Source organism: Etheostoma spectabile, unplaced genomic scaffold (assembly GCF_008692095.1).
Source record: "Etheostoma spectabile isolate EspeVRDwgs_2016 unplaced genomic scaffold, UIUC_Espe_1.0 scaffold314, whole genome shotgun sequence".
Classification (NCBI taxonomy): domain Eukaryota; kingdom Metazoa; phylum Chordata; class Actinopteri; order Perciformes; family Percidae; genus Etheostoma; species Etheostoma spectabile.
In genome coordinates this window covers 16,553-29,477 of record NW_022605583.1, presented here as the reverse complement: position 1 = coordinate 29,477, position 12,925 = coordinate 16,553, and the positions used below count along the sequence as shown (strand labels likewise).

The following is a 12,925-nucleotide window of genomic DNA, read 5'->3' as shown; positions in this document are numbered from 1 at the left end:
ACTATGTGCCCATCGCCTCCCCCCCACCCCACCACCACCACCACCTTCCCCACCAAGCCCCTGTCCCAGCACTAATTATCCAAGCCTGATTGACATGTTTTCAGGGTTCCATTAGGCATTGTTGGCCTGATTAAAATATTTCTGAAGCACTGAAGTGTGCGAGGGCTGGCTCGTTTTTTTTTTGTTGGCATGTTGTGGCATTCTGCAGCACTGTCCCAGTGGTCAGGAATTTCAAGTTTGGGGGTCCTGTGTGATTGTTTATTCACAGTGCAGTTCTTGTCTCAGTTCTGTTCCCTGCATTATCTTTGTTTTCAAATGCTGATGAAATGTATTTAAGCCGTTACCTTTTTGCTTTCTTTTGTGTTTCGGCTTCCTGTGAATTCTCACTGTGTGGCTTAGAATCTATTATACATGGCTAAAGCAATGTGTGAACGTTTTTTGTCTATATGTTAATTTGCCTCCCGCTTGGTTTCATTGTAGCCCGCCGGCCAGAGACAGATCCAACACGTACAAACACAGTCCAGGACCCTCACGGCTCCGCCCCGGCCCTCCACTGCAGCCAGTCCTATTACGGCTGCTGTCCAGATGGACGTACCTCAGCCGGGGGACCCCAGGGTCTGGGCTGCCCACATGTCCCAGCTCCCCCTCCTGCCCAGCCACACTGCGCCCACACCAGGTATCCAGCCTGTCATTTCACTGTGGTTGAGGTTACGTATGGAGTCTGTTTTTGTCTGGGGGTCACTTTTATAGCACTCTAACCAGCCATTGGTTGGCATTACCATGACCACAGTAGATCCCACTAAGTGATCAGAGGCTAAGCCTTTCTTCAAAATGTCAAAGTTGCAAAGTTATTTTTGGCACAAACGTTCCGTACAAAGTATTTCATTGTTTGTGCTTGTCTTTTTTATTTGTTTTGTTCTGTGTGTCAGTTATGGCTGCTGCCAAGACCGGCTGACGGCTGCTCAGGGCCCCAACAAGGAGGGCTGCGCCGAGTATGCTGCCCCTGCACCCACTGTAAGCAAACATGCATGAAATTCTTACAGCTATGTGGTGCACATCCAGGGTTCCCCCTTCCTTTATAAGGCTTAGGTGCAGCACCCAAGCAGTTTTGAGCATCAGATCTAATAAATGTAGTTGGTCCTTAGTGGGCTTTGAGCTTTAAGCTTTTTGAGAGTTAATTATTTATTATCTGCTCTAGCTTTTTGTCAACGTTTAGACACATATCAATTTTATATTTTTTGTGAAAAAGTAACATTTTCTTAAGGGAGGACCCAGAAACGTGCACCTAAGTCTTCCAGAAACTAAGTAAACACACTGCATATGTTTGCTGACAAACTCTTCTACACAACAGTGACCTGACTGACCATAAATCCTTTCTTCTAATTTCTCATGTCGCATGTCCTTAGGCTGCTTCTTCTCTCCCCACTGAGAATGCAGCACAGTGCCGTCTCACCACCTACGGGTGCTGTTATGACCGCACCACACCTGCAGGAGGACCCAACGGGGAGGGCTGCCCCAGCCCACCCAACCACAGTAAGAGACTCTGAAGTTGCAAATACATTCATACACATTGTTCTCTGTTTTTTGTGTTCTTAAACTCCTAATTGTGAAGAGTACTACTTGGTCAATGGTCATCAACTAACAATAATTCCCATGTGGATCTGTCTAGTATAACCTTGTATAACCACTAATATGCTCCACTGCCATGATATAGTGCAAGCAGGGGATAATATACAGAACATTTTCACTTTTCCTGTCCAAATATCCCCAGCTGACCAGTAAATTCACAACATCATTTAAATCCAGTTAATTTGATTTGAGTCGTTGGGGTTGTAGTCTTTGTCGAGCCAAAGAAACTTATCTGATTATAATCAAAGATTTTAGGTCATGGGATTAGATCCAATTTTTTATTTGTTAAAGCCTCTGAACATTCACACGTGTTTTTTTTTAGTTCTTCTGGCTGATTAGACCTCTGCTCAGGTTGAAGGTGGGCCAGTGCTTTGATGGGAATAAAAATGATAATGGTGTCATTTGTCCTCCTCTAAGATGTGCAACAAAGCTAAAAAGAGACCCAGGACGATGTCTGTCAATCACACGCCCACACAGTCCTGGGTAAAGGACTAATCAGCCAGAATAATTTAAATATACCTATGTGGATGTTCAGGGCCTTTAAAAGATTGATGAGAAAAAGAAGAGAACGTTTTTTAATGCTTGGATCAAATTGAGATAGAAAAGTATTAAAGTGACAAACTTAGTAGGTTTTCCAGGAGCTTTAAATTGTGATACAGTTGAAAGTGCAGGAAAAGCTATTAATTTGTCCTCAAAGTGCATCCTGAAGACTTGATGTTGGTAACGTTGTCCTATTGTGTTTCTGTGCTGTAGTTGAGCACTCCATCTGCTCCCTGCCTCGTGCTGCCGGCTCCTGCAGCACCTGGACCCCACGCTACCACTACGACGTCATCACCTCCAAGTGTCTGCACTTCTGGTTTGGAGGTTGCCACGGCAACAGCAACAACTTCATGACCAGGGCTGATTGCCAGAGGGCGTGCCAGTCGCCTTCACCGAGCCAGCAGGGCCCGGGGCCGCTCGCTCCAGCCGGAGAGCCCACTCCTAGAAGAGAATCCACCCCTGGAAGCGCCACATCTGGAGGAGGGTCAACAAGTGCGGGGTCTCGCAACATGGGGAGGATTTTCACAGTGCAGGGAGGCACCGGCACCGGCAGACAGGCCACCAGTGCCGCCTCACATGCCCACAGAGCTAGAGTCCACCTGCGCCCCCGCAGACCTTCCCCTGCTACTGCTGCACAGCACATGGGCCCGGCAGCGAGGTAAGACCCCGAAGGCCCAGGGAGCATGGCCAAAAGCTCACTCCCTGCCCAGCCCCGCCTCCACTAGCCTCATAATGCTGGTAACAGCCCTCCTACCCCTGCTGAAGAAGCCCCACCCAGTCCACTCAGCCCTGCTGAGTGTGAGTGGGGCCAAAGAGTGAGCTGAAGGACACAAATCATGTCCATCATTCACTTACCCTATAAAATATGATGATGAAGTCCAAGTTAAAGTTGTTAATCATTGTGTTTATATGTACAAATACTCCCAGCCTGCATGGTCCTCCAGAATCCAGAATTAGGCACAAACATGTTTAATATTCCAACAAAAAGGATTTTTAAATGTCTTCAGTAAAATGTATTAATTACCAATGAAGCATCTGAACGGGTAAAAGCAAGAGAAATGAAAACGAAGACCAAATAAATAGCCTTCCTTTCTGTGCTGAGACAGAATAAGCAGACCCAAAGAGTAACTTAACACCCCCTGAGTCTTTTTTTTGCTGCAGTGGTGTAGAAGTGTACTTCAGGGTGTGTCAGTACATCACGGCACATCATGACATGGTGTGGTGACAGATGCAACCGACCCCAAACCTTTAACCAGAGAAGGCCTGTGGTTAAGTTACTCTTTAAAGACTTATATATGTGCTTTATTTTACGCAATATTTTTTTTTTCAGTATGTAGATGCACATCATTTTTGTAATGCTGATATAATCTGAACCCCTTGCTTTGTCAAATACAACCACAGCTACGCTACTGTACCTCTAGCTCCACGGACTCTCGCTCTCACTCTTTCAACACCTTGTTTCTTCCTTTCGAATTTGACAAAATGTCTGGAAAAGTTGTCAACCTCACAGCGACCCTAAAAAGGACAGCTCTTTTTCATTTACTGCTTGTGGGACTTTCACTGTCTCTGTGGAGTTAGCGTAGTCGTCTTGTGCTTATGTGTGCCTGCTACCTCACTGTTGGTCGCCATCACCTTTGTGCTTTGTGTTGTCACCTTGATGTCACTAGATCACACTAATAAAGGTTTTGTTGGGATGCTTTATGTTGTTGGTTTTGTGTTGTCACTAAATTCTTTCTTTTTCAACCTTACAATTGTGTAGTCGGGTGTATTAGCTACATCAGGGGGCAGCAACCTTGGGCACGCGTGCCACGGATGGCATGCGGTAGCTCAACCAACGGCACACTAGCAATATGTGTGTAAGAGTTTTTTTGTTTTTTTTAAGATTATTTTTGGTGCATTTTTAGGCCTTTATTGACAGAACAGCTGAAGAAATGAAAGGGGAGAGAAGGGGGGAATGACATGCAGTAAAGGGCCGCAGGTCCGAGTCAAACCAGGGCCCGCTGGGTCGAGGAGCAACCCTCTATATATATGTGCACATTCACGGTAGTTTGATTGACTTTTCCCCCGCCCGCATTCATTACCTGAGCGGGCTCGGTAGATGACTGATCTGATATGGCGCTTGGATTAATGAGATCATTTTTAAAATGGCACTTCATTTAAAAAGGTTGCTGACCACTGAGCTACATAATAGGTTTAAGCTTTCTTTTGGGGATGTTGCAAGTTGCGGGGAACTTACTTTGGGTTTATTCTGGTATAAAGAAAACTGTCCCTTGTCTTTAAATTGTAGCGCACTGAATAAGTTGCCTTGTCACTTTTTATGTTGCATGGGCCGTCTGTGAGCCAAAGCTGCGTTTCCTCTCTGTCTTTTCTCTCTGATAATCTTGTGAAGCCAGGTTGTGGGCGATCTTTATGCTTGCTTTGGTGACTGCTGATAAAAGTACCAAGAGTGGAGCATAAAGTGACTTTTTCATTCTCTTTCTCACTTCAATCTTCCAACTTTTTCCTAATCATCCATCCTTCTTTTCCTCCTTTCTTCCTTTGCTTCCTTCTGTCCTGGTATCCTGCTCCTGTTTCCTCAGTTTGACCCTGGGAGAAGTGAGCATTGATAAGACGGACCCCTCCACAGTGGAAGCTTTAGTGGGCCAGACAGTTGTGCTGCCCTGCCGAGTCAGTCCGACGCCGTCCTCCACTGTCAGTGTCCAATGGAGAAGAGACGGCGTCCCTCTGTCTACTCACAGGTCAGTTGAAGCACACATGCAGTATATTTGTTAAGGTTTTCTGTCAGCATTTGGGATTATTGTCTACTTTTTATTTCTATGTTTCTCAGGCATCACCAGCAGCCCAATGGTTCCCTGTTAGTTGGTCCTCTGACTAAAACGGACTCTGGTTGGTTCCTGTGTGTGGCTACTCGTGAACAGGAGAGAGACCACCGCTACATTTACCTGTCTGTCTCAGGTAATGCAAACAGGGCTGGGCAATATATATATTTTACAAATTAAAAACCTAAATGGATAAAAACAGAGATTAGAATAGGGTTGCCTGGGTAGCACAGTTGGTAGAGCGCGCCCATATGTAGAGGTTTACTCCTCAATGCAGTGGCCGCGGTTTCAAATCCGACCTGTGGCCCTTTTCTGTATGTCATTCCCTCTCTCTACCCTTTCATGTATTCAGCTATCCTATATAAACAAAGGCCCAAAATAACCTTAAAAAATAAGAATATCCAGTAAATGGCACATCTTTCAAGAGGGGAGCGCTCAAAGAAAGCTTCTGAGAAAAAACTCAACCGGTGTGCAATCGGCTAATTGGGGCCAGATTCAGTCAAAACGTTAATTTGACCGACTTTAACCCCAATTAGTCTGTCACACGAAAATCCCGAAGATTGGGGCAAAGCCCTGATGTCATAGATGACGTCAGGGGTTGTGTCAGAACAAGCTGACCTTAAAAAAGTTAGCCTGTTATTATGCATGATGTGTTAATGTGACATTATGTAAGTGAATTATGACAGGAACATTCACCACATTATCAGGCACTGATGTGAGAAATCTAAGTGTGTGTGTGTGTGTGTGTGTGTGTGTGTGTGTGTGTGTGTGGTGTGTGTGTGTGTGTGTGTGTGTGTGTTAGAGGGATCCTCCAGCTGGTTCCCACCTCACTGCCCAGAGATGGTCCTCTCCCTCGGTAAGACAGTCTAAGAAAAAGGCTTCTACATTTATATATAAAATATATTATATAAGAAGATATATAAAAAGAAAAAGTACAGTCACTTGAACTTTGTACAATCTGGAAAACGGCAAGTTGATTATATATATATATGTGTGGGTGATGTGTATAGTATGTATGTATGTATTATATGTAGATGTATATATATGTGTATTGGTATGATAAGGTATGTATATATGTATATATGTAATATATATATATATATATATATACTATATATATATATATATATAATATATATTATTATTATATATATGATGTATATATATGTATGTACACTACCGGTCAAAGTTTGGGGTCACTTAGAAATTTCCATTGCACTCCATTAAGACAGAATACCAGCTGAGATCAGTTGCATTGTTTTTTTTTAACCAGGGCAGCAGTTTTCAGATTACATTATGTGCTTACATAATTGCAAATAGGTTTGCCAGTGTTTTTCTAGTTAGTTTTTTAAAAAGAATCAGATAGTAAATATAATGTGCCTTGGATGATTGATTGAAGGGTTGGTGATAATGGGGAATGTAGATATTGCATTAAAGATCAGCCCCCCCATTCAGATCAGCTGGTGTTCTGTCTAACATCGAGTGGTATGGAAATTCTAAGTGACCCCAAACTTTTGACGGTATTGTTAATTAGGGATGAGCGAGTCATTATCTGTATCTGTATCTGTTTACAAATGAATTATCTGTATCCGTATCTGTACTTGGACTGGGCGGGGCCTAACCGGAAGTGGTCCGATTTAACCCGAAGTGGGTTGGGTTGTCTTGAAATGGGCGGGGCTTTAACCAGTATGTTATTTAAGCAGCAATTGATATGTGTTGACAAAAAATTTATATTTATTGCTGATTTGAAAACGATTTACATGACAGCATCAAGCTTCAGATCAATGGTGTTGTCATGGTAACAAACAAACTATACAGAACGTTTTGCAACAATGAATACAACACATGCGGTTGCAATTATGAAGTAAAATGTAATGAACAAGAGTTTTCATACTCAGTATAACTTTCTTTTTTTAACTTTTAATTTGTTATGATCAGTGGGATTTTTTATTTTTATTTTTTATTTCCACAACAGGTATGTGTGAGTGTGTGTGTGTGTGTGTGTGTGTGTGTGTGTCTATGTGTTGTGAGTAAGAGAGAGACAAAAAGAGAGAGAGAGAAAGAGAGAGAGGGGGCGGGGGGGGCAGCTGACAGTTAAAAAAAAAAAATCTCCAATGGCAGAGAGCATGGAGTTGCATTAAACCAGCAGCATGTCTGAAACCACGTTCACCAGAAATCTACTGGTTACTAAGTCTGTAAGTACTACAAACCAAAGTTAAAAACAAACCTGAAGCTGAAGAAACCCTAAACGTTAACTGACCCGCGGACCTGATTGACTGACGGAGCGGGGGAGAGAGAGAGAGAGAGAGAGAGAGAGAGAGAGAGAGAGAGGAGAGAGAGAGAGAGGGCCGAGGGAGCGCAGTTCTCCGTGTTCTGTGTGTGTGTGTGATTGAGCCGAGCGTGTTTGTGGGGGGCGCTGTGACTATCACAGAACGCAGCGTGGCCAGTTGAGGCGTTGTATTCAATCCGAGCACGGATATTGACTCATATTACTCGTATATACTTGTACTTGTACTCGGCAAAAGTGCTTTATCCGTACCGGATACTCGTTTCAGCCGGGTACTCAGCTCATCCCTAGTATATATATATATATGTATGTATATACAGACGAGAAACTGAAGATTATAGACACAAAATTCCAAACTCTGAGAACCTTTTATATATTGTATTCTTTAATATCTAATAAATGTGTGTAGCTGTAATGTAATGAAATGAAACAGCCACTAACTGCCTGTTCCTGTTATTTCTCTTAGGTTCAGTATTGAGCGGTCAAGCTCATCTTTGCTGGAAATGCGAGCGGGACAAACTGCCAGACTGCCCTGCACCATCGTCCCTTCCTCAGCGCTTCAGTCTGTCAACATTCAGTGGACTAAAGATGGACACACCCTCAGTGACTCCAGGTAGTTATCCCACTGCTCTACCAATGTATGCACAGTATCTGGTAAACATCTGGTTGTGTTTCTAAGCAATTGTCAAAGTCCAGAGAAAAGAGACACAAAACCGGTGGGTCTGGGGGTGCTCTGCCAGAAAAATGTTCCTGCATTTCTTCATACATTTAGGGTCTATGATGATACAAAAACCAGGAAATAATTATAAAATCTGCCTTAAAGAATAGTACTAAACAAATGTATAAGAAAAAGAGGCCTTACTTTCTTTATTAATTATATAGGGGCTGATAGCCAAGACTTGAGAGATTCACTTTATATAATCAAAAAGATTCACAATTTGAAAGTGGGGAAGGCACAAACGGGATTTTGAAATGTGTGTGTGTGTGTGTGTGTGTGTGTGTGTGTGTGTGTGTGTTTGGGGGGGGCATGTCCCCCTTGTCCCCCAGTGGAAATAAGGCCTCAGGTTTACTCTACTGTGTTGCAGGTATAGCCAACATTCAGACGGCACTCTGACCATCGGCTCTGTGAAGTCTTCAGACTCCGGCATGTACACATGTACCGCCTCCACCCAGCAGCAGCTGGAGCAGAGACAGCTGCAGCTCAGAGTCCAAGGTCGGTTCCATGGTTTGCCATCAAACTGAGCACATAACATGCAGTTTGGACCGTGATCATGAGCAGTTATAATGAAAAGTACAAGTACAAATACTTTGTTACTGTATTTAAGTTGGATTATCGCGTAACTGTCCTTTACTTCGCAATTTATATTTTATATATATAATTTATTAATTTTTTACTTTTACGTTACTACATTTACTAAATGAAATGTACGTTTTTACTCTTTTCCCTAAGCATCTCCGTTACTACAAAATAAATTGAGAGGAAATTAGTAAAACTGAAAAAAAAACAGGTTTTGGCAAATCATTGCCCCTAGATTGCTAGTTTATGCACAGTCCATTCCAGTTGGTGATGTGATGCAAACCAAGCCAAATTCCTTCTTAGGGCCACTTCCTTGACTATAAATCCTTTTCAGATCCTTATACCAAGCAGAATAGGAGGAGTAATAATAACGTGGCCCAGAGGTCGAGCTGTTGCCTGCCAAACGAACACTTGCAAGACACTGAACCCCGAGTTGGCCCTGATGCTGTGCCATAGGAGTGTAAATGTGTGTGAATCTGATGAGCGGTGGCATATTGTACGGCAGCCTTGGCCTTGGCATAGTGTGTGAATGGTGAATGGTTCCTGTACTGTGTAAAAGCCCTATATAACAACAGTCCATTTGCAGGTTACTTGAAGGTATCTTCTCAAAAGTGACATGACACTGTCATGAACGTGCCATAAACATTAAAAACGAGTCATATACGTTTAAGACATAACGCTTCTTTTATGTATACACTGTCATGGTGTGTGGTCACGGAAGGCTTCTATCATGTGGCTGCGCCTACAGTTTGTTTATTTAGGATCCTCATTTGCTCCTGCATTGGAGGTGCAAATGTGCAAATGTTGAAAATGTGACAATGCAATAATAAAATACACATATCAACATCATAAACAAACACATAAAATGAAAATTGTAAGACAAAAACACAAACACTATCATTTCATGACAACTCATATAAAATAACAGAATACACACACACGCAGACACATAGACAGCTCCACCATTGCAGTCATCCTTCCTTAAGACATACTATCATCCCATAACATCTCTTTCATCATGTCTGGACACATCTCACAATTGAACAATCAGACAGATGTTGTTAAGCCTCAACCAAAGTTTCATTGTCTACTTAACTTCTCTTATCAATAGATATGTTTTAACTGAACTTCGAAATCTTTTATTTTGTTCTTGTGTTATCTGTTCAGGTAACACATTCCATTCTTGCATTGCTCTATACGTGTCTATTCGTACAGTATTTGTCTGTGCTTTTGGTAAAGTTCAGTAAAGACAGTGTTGTTATCATTACTTAGAATGAGGGCGAGAGAAACTACGCACTGTAGCTTCAAGAAGGTGTAAAAATCCTGAAAATTTGCTTTACTATAAGTAAGCTACAATAAAGTTTACAATCAAAGTTGTTTTTTTTACTTTTCCTCCTTCTTCTAAGACTTTACTTCAGACACATAAGTGCAGTAAATATCAGATACTTTAAGACTTACTCTAAAACGTGACTTTTAGTCATTTTCTGGTAAGACACTTGCGCTTTTACTCAAGTACTGCTTTCAAGTCCTTTACACGAGACTGATCATGAGTACTCATCTATCGATGTTGTAATTTCATTATTAAGCTCCAGCAGAGATCAGTGTACAGTATATAAGTGACATGAGAATAGACAGTGGGTTCTGTTCTGAAAATATTCTGAATTATTATCCCCAGAATAATTCAGAATAGTTCAGTGTGGGTTCATAAGGGTGTAAGGATATTTAGACTAGAAAAAACCTTATTTGTATATTATGAAAATGATTTTATCCTGGTTTTCTTATCCAGCTGACCTAAAGATCACCACAGCTCCCAATAACATCCAGGTGTCTGAAGGCAGCACAGCTTTGCTCCCCTGTGTGGTGTCAGGAGACAACGTCAACATTGGCTGGTCCAGGTAATCATTATTTGGGTGGGTGGGGTGGAGTGGGGGGTTGGTGGGGTGGGGAGGAGGGGGGTAAACATTATACATTATATCTGTTTAGTCTGGCTTTTAATATGTAGCAGTGGTTTTACAATTTCATTCTTTTGTTTCTTTGTAACCTTTTCTGATTTCTGTTTTCTTTGTTTGCTCTTTCTATTTCTATCTGCTACATTTTGATTGATTGATTGATAGATACAGGATAGCGGGGTTCGTGTCCAGTTTAAATAAAGAAGTAATCAATCATTGCATTATAATGCTTACTTTTTATCCTAGTTATCCTCGGAAAGAACTGCACTTCTGGAGTTTAGTTTCAAAGTCAAATATGTTTAACAATTGTAAAAGTGACACAAACAAAATAATGAAAGGACATCAGTAAACTAAAAGGGTTTTTTTATTCAAAAGATATTTAGGTCATATGTGTCTTCCAAAATAAAAGAAAAAAGGGAATTGGAAGTTTACAAGGTTTACAACTCATAACTACGGTTGGGTATCGTTTGGATTTTTAGGATTCCGATGCCGAACCGGTACTTTTAAAACGATTCCGATTCCTAAACCGATTCTTAAAAAACTGAAACAAGACATCAAAGAAAGGCTCTTTTATAGAGTTTTTACTTTTAAATTGAAAATGATTTAAATTTAACAATATATTAACTTGACAATACTACAATAATAGAATAATAAATAACAGTTGCACTATTAACAAGTAACAAAATAAAGGTTGAGTTGGTATGCTAAGCAGAGCCCAGAGGGAAAATATGGCATTTTAAAAGTAGCTTACATTTACGGTAGCTAGGTAACGGTAGACTACAGAGAAAGTGTGGTATTTTTACGCTGTTTTGGAGCGACAGAGGGAAAATATTTCAGTCAAAACATTTAGTGGAACCGAAATGAGGAACCGAAATATGCGTTTTAATCTGGTCCAATTCCTACCGGTTGCATAGGAACCAGTTCCATATTGGAACAGGGTTTTGGTACCCAACCCTACTCATAGATCCTCTAAACACACAAGCTCAAACTTGCAAGAAGTTCTAATGTCTGCTGTGGATTTCAAATAATTTAAGAAGAAAAAGAAACTTTTCTGGATTTTCTTACATCCAGAAAAATAACTTTGATAAGGTAGAAGGAGTCCTTTTTAAAAATAAGGACACAAAGCCTTAACTGGCTGTCTCCTCTTTGACTACAGGAATGGCATTCCAGTGCGTCCAGATGGCCGTACCATCCTGATGTCCTCTGACGGCAGCCTGATCCTGAATGACGTAAAGCCATCAGACGAGGGCACTTACACCTGCAACGCTTACACTGGCATCTACTCTGTGAGTGCCACGGCCGAAGTTAGAGTCTCTAAAGACACGCAACAAGGTGAGGAGAACACGTTTTATGCACACATTTGCAACATTCAATTTAATTCAATTCAATTTTATTTATAGTTTAAAATCATTACAAAAGTTATCTTGAGACACTGTACAGATAGAGTAGGTCTAGACCACACTCTATAACCTACAAAGCCTCAACAATTCTAGTAATTCCCCCAGACAGACCCAGGCTCTAGGTAGGTGGTGTCTGACAGTGCCGGTTGTCACAATAAAGATAATGGAACATTGACTACAGATAGTAATCATAGTAGTTCATGTCATTGCAGGGCATTGCAGGGCGTTACAGGGTGTAGCGTGGTATAGCATAACAGAGCATAGGTGGCTGCAGCAGGGTTCAGCAGGACGCAGCTGGCATTGCAGAACTTAGCAGGGTGTACCACGGCAACAGCTGCAAACAAGATCTTGTTTCCATCCTAATCCAAGGATATAGGCTGGGCGAAAACATAGTGCCCATTTGAAAAAAAAAAAAAAATCATTGTCATTGTTTGAACCAGATTCCCCAGATTCTCCTTGTTTGTATTCGTGAGTGTGATACACAATCAGAAAGAGGTTGCTTTTGAGCTTTAACATCTCAATTAGAATTAGTTTTAGCTTCTGGTTTATCAGAAACAATGCTTTAAAGATTTTTTATTGTTTCATTTCAGTATTCTGACTTCCACTGTTTGAATCACTGAAAGAAAATGGCAGATATAGGCGACAATTTAGAGATGTGGCACCAGACCGATGAGGCTGTTTTTTTTCAGGATGTTAGTAGATGTCAGTTTTGTACCATGCAGGTGAATAAACAAGCAGAAACAAAGTGTGACAGTGTAACACTCAGTATGTTTACATGCACGTCAATATTCCACTATTATTCAGAATTTTTGACCATTTTTCTAATTTGATACAAGTCAAAACAGAATATTTTGGTTGAATATTCCTAATAAGGCCTTTCCCAATAATATAGTAATTTCTGATTAAGACGTGGGATATATGGCATTATTCGGGTTTTAGAGGCCATAGAGATAGGCATGGGTAACTGTCCATAAAATCATCTCTCAATGCAAATCAAAGCAGCT

At 41.3% G+C, this 12,925-nt stretch overlaps 1 protein-coding gene across 3 annotated transcripts in view; it reads left to right on the top strand.

Moving 5' to 3' along the window:
- The window catches only part of paplna (papilin a, proteoglycan-like sulfated glycoprotein), a 47,840-nt gene that overhangs the window by 32,609 nt on the left and 2,306 nt on the right, over nt 1-12,925 (top strand). For 2 of the 3 annotated variants that reach the window (XR_004331153.1, XR_004331152.1), the window contains 11 exons: nt 481-676; nt 930-1,014; nt 1,407-1,533; nt 2,383-2,827; nt 4,749-4,907; nt 4,997-5,124; nt 5,791-5,844; nt 7,742-7,888; nt 8,361-8,488; nt 10,359-10,467; nt 11,678-11,798. Coding sequence is in view for 1 of the 3 variants with exons in the window: in XM_032511068.1 (XP_032366959.1) it covers nt 481-676; nt 930-1,014; nt 1,407-1,533; nt 2,383-2,827; nt 4,749-4,907; nt 4,997-5,138; nt 5,804-5,844; nt 7,742-7,888; nt 8,361-8,488; nt 10,359-10,467; nt 11,678-11,853 (1,755 nt within the window). In the remaining 2 variants the exon portion in view is untranslated. Of the gene's footprint in view, nt 1-480; nt 677-929; nt 1,015-1,406; nt 1,534-2,382; nt 2,828-4,748; nt 4,908-4,996; nt 5,139-5,790; nt 5,845-7,741; nt 7,889-8,360; nt 8,489-10,358; nt 10,468-11,677; nt 11,854-12,925 lie in introns of those variants that run through there. The other variant, XM_032511068.1, reaches the window with a different exon arrangement.